We start from the raw sequence: 18,519 nt of genomic DNA, 5'->3' as shown, positions 1-18,519 counted from the left end.
ATCACCTATTTCCCCAAAATATGGAAAGAAGGGCAACTGCGCGCAACAGTAAAAGATTAGAACAAGGATAACTCGGACCCCAAATCATTTAGGCCAATCACCTTATCAAACGAATTAGGGAATAGTTTTGAGAAAATAATTAGGGCTAAAATAAACCAGGAAATTGGTATTTAATGAACTATTTCACGTAAACCAATTTGGGTTTCGTACCCTAAGTAAAACTACCGATGCAATAGAACAGGGAACTTCCGAAGTTGTTAATATATCGTCAAAATATGTACTTGCTGCTTTAGTCGATATTCAGGCAGCATTTGATTCAGTCTGGTGACGATGCGCAATAGAAGAACTAAAAAAGAAAGGCGTTCCATGCTATATAGTATTATTAGGCTTTCATGAAGCTACTTTGAAGGTAGAGGTGTCTCATATTGTTCCAACACAGTTAAGGTCACCAAAACAACAGCTCAAGACTGCCCACAGGGATCCGTTCTCGGTCCGACGTTCTGGAACTCAACCATGAACTCCATCCTGGGGTAAAAATTACCGGAAAATTGCAAACTAACTGCTAATGCAGACGACATGGCTATGATAGTTTCAGGAAATAACCGAAATGAAATCTAATTGAAAGCAGCGACATGTATACAAATCCTTGAAGGCGGAGATAAATGAATTGAAACTTTCCCCGGTAGAAAGTAAATTCATGGTATTTGAGGCGAATATTAAGAGTAACCCGAAATGTAAAATATATGGAACTCAACTGAGACGGGTTAAAATATTCAAGTATCTGGGAATTTACTCAGACGAAAAACTATCATATGAAGTAAGATGTGGTGCTTTCCCGGCGTATTTGCTTGATGAAGTTTTCTCGGGTCTTCCACCGGGTCAGGGGTTGTTCCATGTTGGTCGACGTTTCGATGCCCGACTAGTGCAACGTCCTCAGGGTATATCTACTCGACTCTACTCTACTCCAACCAACAACAAACCTTCGGGGGTCGAGGCCGCCTTCGATGGGTGCGAAGCAGCGCAAAGTAATGACTTCCGAACTCGCGAATAACATATAATCCCACCACGAGCCGTGATCGGAAGGGTTCTCCAGCTCTGCCCTCCAACGCAACGAAAGAGGAGAGGGGGCGACCCCTTTTGAAGGTGAGAGGGGTCACACGCCCCACCACCGCGGTACGCGCCGGAGTGTCCCCGTCCACCCTTTCCAGGAACGAATGCCGATTCGCGACGCGCGGGCTCGCCGTCCCGGGCACGCCCACAATCCACGAAGTCGTCGGAGGGGATTCGGAGCGGAGTTTTTATTCAAGTGTTCCGAGTAAAAGCGGAGATAATAGCGGATGAGGGACAGATGCACTCCACTCTGGACGTTGAATGTCAACTTCCCTCAAGTCGTGATGATTTCGGCGTCCGGGTTCGTCATTGCACGCTGCACTACGTGCGTGCTTCCTCAAGATGGGGCACGCGGATCGGAGGGCCGGCAACGCTGCGCGCCCTCTCTCCGCTCACATTGACATGCCAAAAGGCGATGGCGGATGCCAGTCGTAAAAACTTGGCCCACGAGAGAGGGGGTCATGGCATCGTCCCATCGACAATTGGACCTTGGAATGCGAGGGGTGTTCATCGAAGGAACGGAGTCGGTCAATCAAACGAGAGGGCAATGAATGGCCGTCCCGAAAGGTTTTGCGCAGAGCAAGAAGTGACGGCGGACGACGTGCTGGGAGGGTGCGGGGCGATGAGGGGAAGTCTGGCAAAGTGACGGTTTGGTGTTTCCGGAGGGGGAGGAAGGGAGCACCAAAGAGGGGTGAGTCGAAGAGCGGCGATATGTTGGGGTGCAGTGCGGTGAGTCCATGATTTAGGATGAGTCGGGCGCGCTAGAGCCTTGAGGGGAATGAACGAAAGAATGGAATAAGGACGAGCGAATGAGGTAGCATTCGAAAGGAATGGCCGCTTCTGAATGCACTGAAGGTAATGTGAAGGAGCTGTGATCGGAGGAATGGCAGATGCTGAATGCTCGAATGAAAAAGCGTAATATTCAGGAGAAAAAAAGGACGAGGCACGAAAGAGGACGGGCAATGGAAACGCTGAATGCGGGAGAGCCAGGGAGACGAAGAATTAAAAAAATAAGGTATTAATGCAGAAACGTCTTCACGAAACAATAATGATGAACTAATAGCGAGCGGAGTTATTTCGCTGGAAATGAGACCCTGTTTCGGAGGTGGGGCAGGGTAGAGTGGGTGAATGTAAGAATGGATTAAAGAAGTTACGTCTAAATGACTATGTCTGGGATGAATGCAGCGGGAGGGAATGAAAATGAGGCAATCGCAGCATTGAGGGTTTTTAAGGAGATTCAAACAGTAGGTGAAAGTGTAATGTCGAAGTGCTGGGGACAGCTATTTACTACGCTTTACTTAAGTTATTGAATTTTACGGAAACACGCCTGATCGCTTGCTGTTTCATGCATTTCCACCACAAGCGAAACGGGTCGTCTGAAGTGCCGAAGGACCTCGGTAGTCGGCGCACTCAAATGATCGGAGAACAGCCGACAGAAATATTACGAACAGTAACAATACGGCTTAAAGATCTGACATTAACTCTTTATGGACCATCGGAAGAAATTAATTAAAATGCAATAGAACGTAAAAAAGACAAAGGCCTTAGTCGCCAAACTCTCCCGCTTGGGCACCCGACCCACGAGTGGCACGCATTCGGTGGTCAGGGGGATCTCCACGCGCACACCCCAGAGGGGGCGCGACGGGGGGAGGAAGGAGGGAGGAAAGGGTGTGCGGCGTCCGGCCCTGACCTTTTCGCCAGCAAGCTGTTAAAGATGAAGACGGGAATGTATCTGTTTTCCAACCTGGCCTATGCGGAGTTCCACAAGGATCAATTCTCGGACCTTTATTATTTACTATTTTCATAAAAGAACTTGCTACTTGATAACTCATTGTAAACATCACTTTCATGCCGACGATCTACAGATATACCTTGAGTCCTAACCCAATAAATTTAACCATGCCATCGACTTGGTCAACAAGGATATCCAACTCATCTGTGTACGGCTGACTGAAAATCGGCTAAATCTGAATCCCAAAAAGACCAAGTCGATAATCTTTGGAAGCACCGCCAATGTACATATGCTGCTCGTAAGTGATCTCCCTAAAATAAGTGTTTTGCATATTCAAATTGACTACTCAAATACAGTGAAAAGCCTAGGAGTTCATTTAAGCAGCACCTTAACTTGGCGCGAGCAAGTAAATGCCATTTCTAATAAAGATCACAAAACTCTTTACACAATGAAGCATTTAAGACACCTAATCCCTATAACATTACGCCAGAAACTTGTTCAAACCTTAGTATTACGACATCTCGACTATTGCTCAGTTGTCTACGCTGATGTGAATAAGGAGCTAAGTACAAAATTACAAAGGCTCCAAAATTCTTGTCTGCGATTCATCTTTAATATGCGTTTTAATGAGCGTGTAACTCCTTACCATACTATGTTTAATTGGCTAAAACTCAAACACAGGAGAATGTTTCAAAAGGCCTCATAATTATTTAAAGTTCTGAATTTTAAAACCCCTTCATATTTATATGAAAATTTTATATCCGATTCACTTACAACAAAGAGATCAACCCGCATTACATAAACATTCAATCTTCCCAAATACCGCGCGGCTATATATGAAAAGTCATTCAGTATTTCATCCTGTAAACTATGGAACTCTTTGCCTAATAAAGTAAAATTATCCAGGAACACATCGTAATTCAACGGGAACATGTTTGAATATCTGTCTACGACAATACCAAAATGACTTTATTACTGTTCTATCAGGCTAAATATTTACGCTGTGGTAATTATAACTATTGTTATATATATATATATATATATACGAAACATAAATATATATATATACGAAACATATAAATATATATATATATACGAAACATATAAATATATATATATATACGAAACATATATATATATATATATATATATATATATATATATATATATATATACGAAACATATAAATATATATATATATATATAAACACATATGTAGATTTTTAGAATATAGAGACACAAAGAAAGGACACTCACAATTTGTTATTTGACGTTTCGACAGCTCGGCTGTCGTCTTTTATTCTGAAGACGACAGCCGAGCTGTCGAAACGTCAAATGACATATTGTGAGTGTCCTTTCTTTGTGTATCTATATTCTAAAAATCTACATCTGTGTTTTTATATATTTGTGCGTCACCGAAGAGCGTTCCATTTCGAAGATATATATATATATATATATATATATATATATATATATATATATATATATATATATATATATATATATATTGATAACCTCATGTAACATGTATTCTGCTCCAAGGGACTTTGCTCCCAGAGCAATAAAATTGTTTATATATACCTTCGAGCATGGGTCGCGGTAGTCCAGTGGGTAGAGCGTTGGGCTGCTGACCCAACGCTCTACCGGTCCCGGGTTCGATTCCCGGGCAAGGCACTCAGGGCACCTGTGGCTCCACCCAAGCTAAAGTGATTTTTCGGGTACCAGGTCTTCCTGGGAAACCATAGCCGGCACAGGGAAAGGAACTGGCCCCCCTACCCTGATGTGTGAATTTCACACGCCGTATAGGGCTTAGTACTGGGCGATCTCTACCATCACCCACTAAACCGACCTTCGGGTTGATTACTGTGTTTATGGTTTTATACCTTCGAGCAGCTTCCCTTCCTCCGCTGCTTGCCCCGACGGGAAGATAGTCTTCACGAAGATGCCCATGCAGCCCTTGGGGGAGTCCCGCCCGCCCACGATGCTGAACCCTAGGCTCTTGCAGCCCGTGCCCTTCTCGAAGGCCACCGCCAGAACAGCGGCGCCGGGGGTGCCTCGGGGTCGGTACGGCGGCGTCTCCCCGTCCGCTCCGCTCGCCGTGGCCGGGGGGTCGGCGCCCGGCGCCTCGCCGCCCCTCGCCACCACGATGTCCACCTGCTCGACCCCCGGCGACTCGAGCACTCGGCCGGCCTCGTCGAGCGACGCCCCCCGCAGCAGTCGCCCGTTCACGTTGACGATCTCATCGCCCACCGAGAGGCGGCCGTCCCTGAAAAAGCGGACGACACAAGGGTCAAGCAAACAGGAAGCGGTCAAGTCGCGAAGGCCATCTCTTCCGAGCAGGCTTGGGATGCGATGCGCCCTGATCGCTCAAAAGGCACGTTTCACGAAATGAGCAGTTTTGCTTCGTATCCTGTTCAGTTCCTGACGGTGTCGCCTGAGGTGGGTCTCGAATGGACGCCAAGCATTGAACGTGAGGACTGGCCAATGCGAAATAACTCACGAACTTCTTCATTTAAATATTTTCCCGCTAGCTAGCATAAGGGCCTGCTACAAAACAAACGGCAATGAATTTCACGCATTACATTGCATGCCTGGGTTTTCCGGATACCGAGAGATTACCCGATGTACGTATCTCAGTAGCTTAAAGTTGAGCAGTACCTGAAAACCTTAATGAGAAAATTATTCAAAGGAGGAACAGAGGAGCTTATCATTTAGATCACAGGATGCTCTCCTAAGAAAAGAAAAAAAAACTTCGATGGTATTCATAGAATTAAAAATAAACTGACAGAAATAACTTTGTGAGATACCTTCATTGTTTAACGAGAATACGTATGAGCAATATTGGTTTTACAATACATTTATTTGGGACATGAGGTACGACTATGTTTTCGTTATAGGGTGAAATAAGACGTATATATTTCTCTCCTCCCCTCACACCTTTTCTCCGACGTCAAAGTTAAGATATCATTTCCGGAAGCCAATTCGTTGACCAGTTTGTCCCGGCCACAATTCCCTTCTTACCTCAGCACACAACCCCCTGTCACCGATGATGAAATTGTATTGACCTTCAACCGATGACGTTCCCCCATTACGAAAACATGACACCACACATCATGGACGCAAAAGCCGCGTCGCCCATCCCACCGCAAATTCCTCCCTCGAGCGCCAACGGACCGCCAAGGAGACACGCCCTCACCTCTGCGCGATTCCACCTTCCTCCAGGCGTACGATGACGTAGCCGTTGACCGTGGCCATCCCCAGGGGGCCGTGCAGCTGCCGAGGTGAGATATAGATGCCGAGATCGGAGTCTCCGGACCTCGTCAGCCGGATCAGCTTGAACTTGCGGCACGCCGTCTTTAGCGTGCCCGGCGGCCGGCCGCCTTCCCCGACGGACGACGACGCCATCGACGTGGTGTCAGGCAGGCGCCTCCCCGGCGCAGCTTCCGCACCACCGCGGCGGAAGAGCACCTTCGGACTCGACTCGGCCTTCTCCCGGCCGGCCCTGAGGGCGTTGCGGGAGTCGACCAGCGGAGACTCCGGGATGGAAGAGTGGTGGGGCTGGCGCGGGCGATCGGCCGAGGGCGGCGGGATGGGAGGGAGCAGCCTTCCGGAGGCCCTCCTCTGCCACCCGCCGCCCTCCCGCGCGGAAAGGGGCGTGTCGCTTCGACTCTTGGTGATGCCGCGGGACGGCCACGCTATCTGCCGACTCCATACCTTCCCCGCGTCCCCCTGGTGCCCGCCAGGGGGGCTCGGGTCGGGACGGGTCTTGGCCACTTCCTTGCCTTCGGGGACCACTCCGGTGCTTAGCTCCGAGTCGTGGAGGGAGCCCGAGTCGGAGCTCTCGTTGGCTATGCCGCTGTCTCCGTCTTCGGCGTCCACCCCTGCCTGGACCGCCAAGCCCCCGCACTGGTTCGTGCCGTTACACTCGCCAGCTCTGTACCCCGTGCCAACTCCTCCACCGCCGCTCCCAGACACCCTAGAGTAGTTGTCCGAGCTTTCATCGCCGGCCCTGGGGCCGTCGCTGTCATAGCCAGATTCGTTGGAGCTTATGTAAAGGGGGGGATGGCCCTGAGGGGCGACTGAGAGTCTCGTGGTGGAGAGGGGCAGGAAGACCTCGTCGATCTGGTAGGGGATGGCCGCGTACGACTGGCTCATGGCTTGGCGGTGGTTGCGGTGCACTCTCAGGGACCTGGACTCGAAGAAGTCACCCTTACGCCCCAGGGTTCTGGCGGACCCCGGTACTAGGATGCGGCAGGGGTCCTCCGAGATGGACGGCGAGCCCGAGAGTCGGTGGAACAGCTCCTCCGAGGTGGCCCTGAGCCTGAAGGCCCTCAGAGTGGGAGGTGAGGATCGCGCTCCCGCCTGGTCGTCGCTGAACACGCAGTTCTCGTCGCAAATGGGGTAATGGGAAGTGCAGGCCGTGCCCTGGGTCATTTGCGGCTTGACTCTCCGTCTGCTGATCACGCTGCCCCCGTTCTCCTCGGGTAGGACAGAGAGCTTGGACCTGAGAAAAGCGTACGGAAAGTGGCCCTTCCGCCCGGATGACCCTCCGACCCCCATGCCCAGCGCCGAGATGTTGTCGCAGCTCATCGTTTTGGTGGGCACGTAAGCGGAGGTCAAGCCAGACACGGAACCGGCGTCTCCGGCATCGCTGGCCTCGGGTTCGATGAGGGGCGTGGACCCCACGACGACCCGACCGGAGGGGTCCGTCTTATCGGCGCCCTTGAGCGACGAGGTCAAGTCGAGGCCCTCGGTTGGGTCCTCTCCCCTCACGTAAGTCGACAGCTGCGAGGTGGAACAGCTCCTCAGGAGGACTCCGCCAGCGGTACGGGCATCGCTCCCTCCGCAGACAATGGCGGGGGTCTGGAGGGCCTTCCTTCCGGAGGAAGACTCCACGGACGAGGAGTACGTGTGGATGGCACCAGTGGAGCCCATGCGGAAGAAGCTCTTGATAGAGCCTGCTCGGTCTACCTTCTCCTTGGCGGAAGATGCCACGGTGGACACGGGCAAAACGTCCGAGCGGGAGTCGGAGGCGCTCCGCCCGAGGCGCCATGACCTCTTCCTCAAACTGGAGCCGAAGGTCTGGCCGTTGTTGATGGACTCCCTGGAGTCGCCGCGCCTCAGCTGCTCCAGCTTCCGGCCCACGCGGCGGCCCCACGCCGTGAACACTGTGAAATGGAACGACGGCGGAGTGAATGAAGGACTACACAGTCCGTTGACCGAGACATCGAACGAACAAGAGATGTCCCGTAATTGAGTACGCCTGCGATATTCGAGGGCGTAACGTTTTGTAAAAACATAAGACTTACACACACACACACACACACACCAGCGATAACCAAAGAAACACTAACGGAGGTCTCCTGGATCGTGAGACGCTACACCATATATTCTAATTAGTGTCGCCCCGGTGACACGAACACTATTTCATTTTCCCGGCGCAAACACGCACGAAATACCTCTGTCGATTATTTCAAAATCCTTTCATATTTCTTTCAAAAGTTTGCTCTTCGAAGGAAAAAATTCAAAAGAAAGGTTTGATGCTACTCTCAATTAAAAGGGATTTAAAGATGAGTCGCGGAATTTTGGAGACATTTATTTTGTCGCGGATGGTGCTTGTCTTCCATTTTGCATATAATTTTATTTCAAATGACAACACTACGGATGTAATCGTTTGATCAACATTCTTGCAGATGCTATGCATCGTTACACTTGAAACGGGGAATCAGGGGAGACATTTGATGGAACATTTAGAGCGCTGGGAGAATATCGATAATCTGTCCATCAATTTAAATTTACTTTCAGTTTTAAACATCATATTTTGAAATTAATTCAGTGGATTTTTCGGTCATCTAATGAGCGTCAATTCATAAGTTCCTCAAAAGCTTAAATTAAAGGTTTAGTTTAAGTTTGTATTGAAATTCTATCAAAAACTCACTAATCATTAGAGGCTATAACCATCGGCAGCCCCACCACGAGCAAATGCCATTGTGAGTGCCAATTTGATTTAATTCACCGTCAGGCAAATGCTGCATGCTAAGATACCTTGCAATAGAAGTTAATCTATTTTTCCTTCGGCGAAACAAGGTGCTCTTTTCAGGCGGTGCCAGGTTCACACTTCAAAGTCAATGACAATTCTCCCAGGAGACCAATCTCCAAACACATCTCTTTTGGGTCAGCCTGACCTGACGCCATCCATTTTACCACGAGGGGAGGGCGAATGAACACAAACATAACTGGAGACGGAATTTGCCCAGGCTCAACTCATGACTCAAAAACTGACATAGTCGACTGCAAATGACAAATTGCCTTTACTGAGCACAATTTAGAAAGCTCAAAAGAACAGAGAAAACGATGAAATGAGCGATTATTTCTTGCCATCCTAAATATCTACTTCAATTCACCTTCAACTTCACGCAAAACCTCTCAGAAGAAAAGCGCCCATTTCCAGGGAACGAGACAGCAATGCGGACGTTACGTTTAGTGGTTCGCGATTACAGTTTTGGCGTCGTCTCGATCCTTCATCGCCTCTGGTTCTTCCCGTCAAACCTATTTCTCGAGGGGGAAACCAAAATGTTGCACTTTAAATTGCTTCCGTGCCCTCTCGTAGGTTTTTTTTAAGGTCAAAAGGACTCTGACGGAGTGCCACAACTCTTTCTGTTTCAGTGTCGAAATGGGGTCGTGCCGTGCTTGTGGTCGAAATAGATGCGTGGGAGCCGTCATTTCTCGCTGAGGGACGATGTTGAGAACATATTAACTTCGGGACGTAGGTACATTGAATACATTTTGCCGACCAATCTCGGAAAATAAAAACAAGGCTTTTCCATTTGCAACACGTTCTCAAGTTATGAGGATATATGCGCTTTCATCGTTCCCTATAAATAAAAATGGCCGCCCCGAGGGTTCTCTCCGCGGAGAATCCTTCGTCCGCGTGGATGGATGTCAGCGTCGGCACTCCAGGCGACATCTGCCGGCCCGAACCTTAAATACCACAGGCACCTGCAGGTGACGACTGCGACCATGACATCTACTCGAAGGAATATACGCGGAGAGGTGGCCGTAGAGATATGTGTTCCCCTGAAGATGTCGGCTGGTATCCTCTTCTGCAGAATAATGTCCTCCAATGCTATAATATACATGCAATCGATTATTCTTCCCCTCGAGTTATATTGAGTAGGCACCACAAGCTGTGAAGTGCTGTTTACCACACTATTTGTTAGTGACATGAAGCAATGGTACAACGAATACCATCGGGCCAAAATACATTTTTGGCTTCCATTTTTCCCTCGGCGGGGTAGAGCGAGAGCGGGGGCGCTGAGGACGTGCGAAATGTGTGCGAATGGGGTCAAAGCGGGCAAATCGTCAGCTCAAAGACAAGCACAACAGTCTGGAAATGCCGTACTGCATGTTTCAGGTCGGAACATCTTGCGTGCAGAATATCTGAAAAGCGATCACTGCAACCATGAGAAAGGAGACAATCTTCGGTAGCAAGCTTCGTCGAGCAAGAAAGCGTTCGAGGGGTAGGGCGGCAGTGTCCATTATCACCCGCGATTTTCACCGTTTTTCCAGAATCCTAGAAATAACTGGAGGTAGGAATGAAGGCATGGAGACTTTATGAAATGAGTTAGTTTTGCGAAATTTAGTTGAAAAATCAGTGTGATATATGTGGGCATCGGATGTGAATCGATCAAAACAAATTCAAGGTTATGAGGTGCTCGAGAAAGAGGAAAGCCAAGTAAAAAGTGAAAATTGTTGGTGGGAGAGAGTTTCCATATCACGGAAGCGTCTTGGACCAAATTGGTCGAAGCAGTGGGCACAAGAGGAGGAATTGCGTTAGTCGGAGTGTCTTTCACCCGGACGGCATTGATGACAGGCACGGATGGCATGCCAAGATATCAAGAAAAAGCCAGATTTAACTCCTATGTGGAGTGGATTTGTGTATGGCATAGAAACATGGACGTTGAAGTCGGAGGATGGGCGTGGATTGGAGGCTTTTGAAGTGCGGGTGTGGAGAAGGTGAAGTGGAGATCAAGGGAATCAAATGGAACGAGGAAGTGGTGGGGGAGGAGAGGGGGTTGTTGAGGGGATTCAAAGGAAGCAGGGAAGGTGCAGGGCTCAGCGTTCTGATCGTCGATGGAATGCTGGAGACAGTGATTGGGGGGGGGGGAATGTTAGGGAAGATTTATTTGTATGGGGAGGGGGGGGGAAAGGATGAGTGGAATCACGTAGGCTGGACGGAATGAAGGGAGCGGAATTGAAAAACAGCTTATTGTTCCGTGTTACTTTTTGTCCTCTTCGGAGTGAACGTGGGGGTATTTAGTTTACGTCAATCCGAAACCTAACTCAATCTCAAAACTATGTAATAATAATAAACGTGACTAATGGTTGGAATAGGAACAAATGTGTCGCACGAGAGTTAAAACATGAATAACTATGAACTTCATATTTCATCCAACAACGGATTATGCGACTCGCAGAGTCCTTTCTTCAATTGCAATCTTTGCAAGAAAAGATTTAGTGCACAAGTAAATATTACTTTTACAGGATGGCCAGAGGGAGTCAAAGAAAGTTTTCAAGCACATCATGTTCTTTTGATTAGTTATGCATAGAAATCCCAGCACAAATAGTTGCTTTTTCCAACAACAAAACTAGTCTTTGGCAATTCTCGAATTTTCTGTTCGCCGTGTGGCTTGATTTACAATAATGTTTTTCGCGCGAAAGTACGTTCGTATTTCACAAAACATATTTTATTACTTAAAGGCTCTGGAGACGCACCAATAGGCCACCATTGCGTTTAAGCATATGTGTATCGTATTAGCGAGCAATCTTTGAAGAAATAATGTGACATATGAATGAGCCAAACACTTATATGGAATTGGTCATGAAATCACGGCCAAAAGTTGCCGCACCGATTTTGTATTTTGATGCCAAACATTGAACGACATTATTACACAGGAAACACCCATTCGTATGTGAGCATATCCGCTGCTAGTTAATGGCGTTAATTGTCCACAGGAAGTCGTAGATACCCTCAGAGCTATGATATTGCAAGGAAAAATAATATTTGTGATCGACGTAGATCCCTAAATGAAGGAGACTCATCTCATCGCCATTTCTGGTCGTACAAATACGCACTCTTTGGTGGGATCACCGACTTAATATAATTCCGGTGAAACAACATTGATATGCCTATGCGACGTAAGTGAGCATGAATCAAAGCCAAAACATAGCATAACGCGTAATAAATATTTGCAATACTAACACAGCCATCCCGTCGTAATCAAGGCATTTCCTTCATTGAATATAACTCGAGTTCACGTTGATTTAGTTCTGCAGGTTAGATCTAATTCCGCTTCAGTGATCCGACAGGTTTTCTTTACCAGTTTGAATGCAAACATAATTTCGTAACCAATTCTCCCAAATATACTTTAAATCGGATTTAAACAAAGATGCAGTTTACAAAATTGTTTCTTTTGAAACATAAAAATCATTAAAATGAATAAATGTAAAATATCGTCGAGCACACAATCATTAGAATAACAAGGATTCCGAATTATATTCCTTATTCTATCAAATATTTCATAAACTGAACCGTTACTTTCACTTCATACCAGACGGTGTAAATGCCAGAGAAACTCGTTGAAGTACATCCAGATTCGAAATGAATGTGAAAACGGCATTGCCATGTCCAGCTCAAAGTGCAGTCATGAAATTGAGAAGGGCGTGCATTAAAAGGAACCAATTGTAAAAACTGCAAGAACTTTGTAACATCTAAGACCACCTGTTTTATTGCAGAAGAAGACTGTCCGTCATATGAAACTCAGATGAGCTCACTGATGGAGCTCATGACTTTCCTCTCTCTAATTTCGAAGTTCAAAAAATTCCTAATGCAAGAGTGGTTCAAATGGCACTCCAATCATGCAGTTAAAAAGGTATTCTGTGTCTTACGTTGCAGAACTGTTTCTACCACATTTATGGTACGATTGGGGAAACGTTGAACTTAGAGTTTTTTCCGCAGAGTATACCTTATTGTGACTACTGTACAATTAGAATGTCTAAATTAACTACTGCCGCTTGCAAAATGTCGCATTTAAAATTACAGACTTTTATGAAAATATATGACTAAGAAGGAAAATTTATTTCGTTGCATATAAATGTTATCTGGGTTTATATAATCAGTTTCTATATGCACAGAATTCATTGCTGAGTGCATTGGAAATTCAGTGCGATATACTTGCATATAGGGTGAGAATAAACGCAAGAACAAGAAAGGTTATGCGCTTCTCCAGACAGGGAAATGTAAAGTTAAACCTTTACATCGGAGAGCATACGACAAAGAGCAAGTGGAACAGTTTACGTATCTCGGAAGTGTTTTGGACCAACACGGTCAAAGTAGTAGTGAAGTAAGTGGAAGAATTGCGCTAGGCAAAGAGGCTTTCACAAGGAGGAGGGAGTCGATGAGAGGGACATTGAGTGAGGATATTAAGAATATACTCGTAAAAACTTGATATGAAGCGTAGCTATGTACGGCGCGGAAACGTGGTCATTGAAGCAGAATGACATTAAATTATGTCTTTGGGGTTTCAATTTCCCTCAAAACTACTTACGGGAGTAGAAAAACGTGGGATGAAGTTTTAATGCTCCAAATTTGTAGAATTTATGAGGGGAGAATAATGCGGATGTATTTCACCGTGACATAGACTTAAAAGAGGCGTTCGATAGTGTGCAATGGGTAGAATTTAAACAGAGAACGCACTTTGAAAATCTGTAACCGTGGGTTATCAATTCAAATAGAGTACAAACGAAGGAAGAAGGTGAAAGAATAATGCCACTATGGTGACTACATGCTGTGCGGTGTGCGTGCGTGCGTGCGTGGGGTGGACAAAACCCCATCGCACCGCCCCCGCACCAATGAAGGCGCAACCTTTGGCGGCGGCCCTTCCCGGAGGAGGAGACGCGTGCGCCGATGCCCCCTCCGTGCTGTCCGGCCCGGGGTCAACGCCCACCGCGGTGACCGCTGACCCCCAGAGCGGAGCCACTCGCGCACACGCCCGCTGGCCTCTCGGTGATTTGTATGCGGGCACCGCGGTCCTCCGCTGCCGCCGCCGAATAGCGAGCTCGCCCCGTGCTCCGCCTTCCTCGAAAGGACATCGCGGATGGGAGGGCGGGGGGTTGGGCTTCTCCAAGACGGGCACGCGATGTGCATGGGGGAAAATGAAAAGGGAATGGGAGGAGGCACGTCCCCAACGGCGACGTGACTTCTCCTCGCCGGACGGCAACTCGCTCCCTCCGACATCGCAGCGTGGGCGTCTGCGAATGCGGCTCCTATGGCAACGCCTAGATTTCTCGCGAATGGTTGGCGCATTCCGAAATTTCGGCGCCTACAACGCCATAGAAATCACGTAGATGACGCATATACATATATACACATACACACATACACATATGTATTTTTTATTATGTGTGTGTGTTAGTATAGATACATTAATATATATATATATATATATATATATATATATATATATATATATATATATATATATATATATATATATATTATGATCAGGTAATCTACCGGTTAAGGTAGGTTTTTGGATGGACACAGTTACTATATAAATATTTTGTGATTCCTAACAAAATCCAGTATCCTACTCTACATCAGACCCCTCTTCATCTCTGAGTACTTTCTTCTTCCCTTCATCCCGTCCAGCATCCCTATCCTGTCCCTTCCCTTTCCTCGTTTGTCTAACATTCTCCCCTCAGTTACAGTCTTCAACATCCCACTGCCGGTCAACACCCCCTTCATCCACTTTTCCTGCCTCCAAAGGATTTCTCCCAACAAACCCCTCTCTTCGCCCACCATACCAAGTACTTCCTCATTTGTTTTCTTCTCCGTCCATTTCACCTTCTCCATTCATCTCCACACCCACATTTCAAAAGCCTTCAGTCTACGTCTATCCTCCTGCTTCAATGACCACGTTTCCGCGCCGTACATAGCTACGCTCCATATAAAAGTTTTTACGAGTCTTTTCTTAACATCTTTACTCAAAGTCCCTGTAATCAACTCCCTCCTCCTTGTGAAAGCCTCTTTGCTTAGCACAATTCTTCTCCTTGCGTACCTACTACTTTGACCGTGTTGGTCCGAAACACTTCCTAGAGACGGAAACTGTTCTACCTGCTCTAGTTTTTGCCCTCTTATTTTAATGTTTGGCTCAGCCTTTTCCTTTCTAGAAAATCGCATAACCTTTGTTTTATTAATATTGATTCTCATCCCATACCTGCCGCACTGAATTTCCAATTCACTCAGCAATGCTTGCAACCCCTTGGCTGACGGACAAACTAAAGCTTGGTCATCAGCAAACCTAACTGATTGTACGATTTCCCCGCCCAGTTTCATTCCTACCTCCAGTTCTTCCCATGCCTCTTTAATCATTTCCTCTGCATACAAGTTGAACAGCAACGGTGATAATGGATCACCCTGCCTGACACCTCTTCCTAACACTGCCCATCCGGACTCCCCGTTCCTCACCCGCACCTGAGCAGTCTGAGACATGTACAGGTTGCGGCTTAGCTTCCTTTCATGCTACTACATCTATCATACTCCTTACATCACTCTCGGATCTTTCCTGTGTCAACTATTACCTTACCCGCTTTATCTCTAACTGTTAGCATAGATCTCTCTTTCTTACCTCCCGATAACTATTTAACTTTGCTGTACAGGGCACCGATTTCACCCTTTCTCTGCAGACTTTCCATATCCATATCTAACATATATATATATATATATATATATATATATATATATATATATATATATATATATATATATATATATATATATATATATATATTTTATATTATATATATAGTATATATATATATCATAAAGGTGGGTCGCGGTAGTCCAGTGGGTAGAGCGTTGTACTGGGGACCGGAGGGTCCCGGGTTCGATTCCCGGGCAAGGCACTCTGGGCACCTGCAGCTCCACCCATGCTATGTGACTTTTCGGGTACCAGATCTTCCTGGGAAACCATAACCTGCACAGGGATAGGAACTGGCCCCCCTACCCTGATGTGTGAATTTCACACGCCGTCGGGCTTAGCAATGGGTGAACCCTACCATCACCTAATAAACCGCCCTAAGTGTTGATGACTGTGTTTATGGTTATATATATTTACAAACCTATATATGTACGTGTATTTTATACATACACACATACAAGTGTAACGTCCGATTCAAATAGATAAGGCAGGGGAGGCGGGTCAGGAAATAGGATGTAGAAGATTAAATGGATTGACGAGGAAGGAGTATCAGCAGGCTGTAGATGAAATCATGAGTAAGGGAAAAGGGCTGAGTACTATCGAGAAAAAATGGGATATTGAAAGCCACAAAAGAACTATGAGAAGTGTTTACGCGAAAAGGACAAGGAAACCATGGATCTCGTATCAGATGATTACAAAGATGGATGAGAGGAGAAAATGGAAGAATGTAAATACTGAGATAGGCAAAATGAAGTACAAAGAGTAAAACAATAAATTTAGACGGGAAGCGAATAAAGCAAAGGAAGCATGGTGGAAAACTCAGTGCGAGGATATGGAAAGTTTGCAGAGGAAGGGTGAAATTGGTGCGCTGTACAGCAAAGTTAAATCACTATATTCCCCAATATATGTAACTTCCGGGCAGAGCAGAAGGGAAGATTTGTGCTAACAGTTAGAGATAACTGGGGTAACGTTATAGTTGGCACAGAAAAGATCCCAGAGAGATAGAAGGAATACATAGAAAAACTGTACGGTAAAGAACTTAGCCCAACAAGGTAATCTGACCGGAAGACTCAGTGAGATAAGTGCTAGTTCCTATCCCGAAAAAGGTAAAGTTTACGTCATGTGAGGACTACACATCGATAATCTTGATTTCGTGGCACTCAGGGCGTGATTTACTGAAGGCGTGGAGAGGAGGGCAAATGATTACAGAAGGGATGATTAGTTGGACTCCCGTGATGTCGTAGCAGTAGGGAGATTACTTCAGCAGAGAGGAACATTGAATACAATCACGTATTTATTTGGGGATCGGGAATGTGCGATGGGTAACACACTGGCTTCCCACCCAGGGGGTTCGAATCCTATGGGCGGCAGATATCATGCAGTGGTATCCGTATCCCTACTGGAGGTGCTTTGTGGAGGACACTTTGAATAACTACGCCGTCCGTCGGACGGCGGGACGTCACATCATGTGCGACCCCTTTCGTTCTTAAGAGTGGGCTTATGCCGCCGCCGGGTTTCTCTCCACCCTTTTTCCTTTCCCATCTTTCCCCAATGACGCAAATGACTTCAGCTGCAGGTCGCCTCCCCTCAAACTATTCCGTATTTGGTTCAAAGATTTCAATGCGGGGTTCGATTGAGTTTATTGTGAAGAATTAATGAATGAATTGCAGAAACAGGAGTTGATTGGAGGAATGCGAGACTTGAACGCAAGCCGTGCATGTCTGCGACTGTTCAGGTTCAATTGGAGTCGGAATAAGTATTTGGAAAAGGGTTAGGGAGGGGCGTGTTTTGCTTTTCAATGTAGATCGAGAGGGATTGGTTAAAGAGGCATGGGGAGAGCAGAAGGTAGGGAATGGAAGCCAGAGGAAACCTGAGTCAAATGTTAAAATACGAGTAGTTAAAAAAGAGCAGGCGGAAATGCTTACCTGTGTCGGAATGGTTTCGACGAAAATGGTCCAAGGGACATAAGAAGGAGACCACTAGACGTACAGTTCTAATCTAACAGACTTCCAGTAAACCTAATCTACATATTTGCATGAATACACCGCAATTCTCCGAAAAAGGGTGTGGCAGGGGATGCAGGCACCAGGCGAAAAGGTGACGGGTAACGGGGAGGAGGGGTGCTCCAATGGTTAGGAAAGAGGAAAAAACATTCATTAAAAAAGCCAGAAAAACGTTCAAATCCCAAACTTCGCCTATTTGATGACGTTTGACAGTGTTATAGAATCAAGGAAATAGAATAGATAGGAAAAGATCAGTGACGTGGAATTATTATCTAATGACCTCAGTGCGATCCAAAACGGGTGCGACACACGGGAGCACCAATTAAATTTTAAGAAATGCTTTTCGATAAATTTTTGGAGGACGAGTATTTCACCCGAAAATACTTACGCCATACAGGGAAACAACATAAACGTAGAACCGGTCAAATACTTGAGTGGATAACTAAGGATATGTCCTGGGTAAAACACATTAGTAAAATTGGCGGAATAGCAAACAAAAGATAGGATTTATGAAAAGGATAGTTCGGAATTGTAGTGAGAGGGCCAAGGAGCAAGGCTATTTTACCACCACTACTACGCCGTGGAAAGGTTTGCGCGTTCCGATGACCCCTAGAGCTGTGCTGGCGGGAGTAATGATAATTGCTCCTGGTAGGGTCACCCATGCCAGGTAGGTCGAAGGTTAGGAGCCAGACGAAAGGTAGTCCACGCAGCGCCTGTTCCTCAGTGAGGCGGCTGCAATGGCGTCTGACCCCAGAGGGGCGGCTGATAAGTGATGGTGTCACGTTAAAGACACTATTGATGAAGGCAACGGGAAACCACCTCAATTATCATTCCGAAGATTAAAATTATGGACTATACAGAGATTTTGAGTCCTGGCAACTACGGGACTCGACCCAGTCGGCCGTGTCGTGCC

The 18,519-nt window shown here is 46.5% G+C and overlaps 1 protein-coding gene across 1 annotated transcript in view; it reads right to left on the bottom strand.

Annotated features, from left to right (window-relative positions):
- Nucleotides 1-18,519, bottom strand: part of LOC139685592 (uncharacterized) — a 79,258-nt gene that overhangs the window by 9,695 nt on the left and 51,044 nt on the right. Inside the window, exons 3-4 of the mRNA XM_071582536.1 lie at nt 6,039-8,010; nt 4,726-5,108 (exon numbers count right to left, since the gene is read on the bottom strand). Of these exons, the coding sequence (XP_071438637.1) occupies nt 4,726-5,108; nt 6,039-8,010 (2,355 nt within the window). The remainder of the gene's footprint in view (nt 1-4,725; nt 5,109-6,038; nt 8,011-18,519) is intronic.

This window comes from Hetaerina americana, unplaced genomic scaffold (genome assembly GCF_022747635.1).
Source record: "Hetaerina americana unplaced genomic scaffold, ioHetAmer1.1.p SCAF_118, whole genome shotgun sequence".
NCBI classification, from domain to species: domain Eukaryota; kingdom Metazoa; phylum Arthropoda; class Insecta; order Odonata; family Calopterygidae; genus Hetaerina; species Hetaerina americana.
This window is presented reverse-complemented; position numbering and strand designations above follow the sequence as displayed.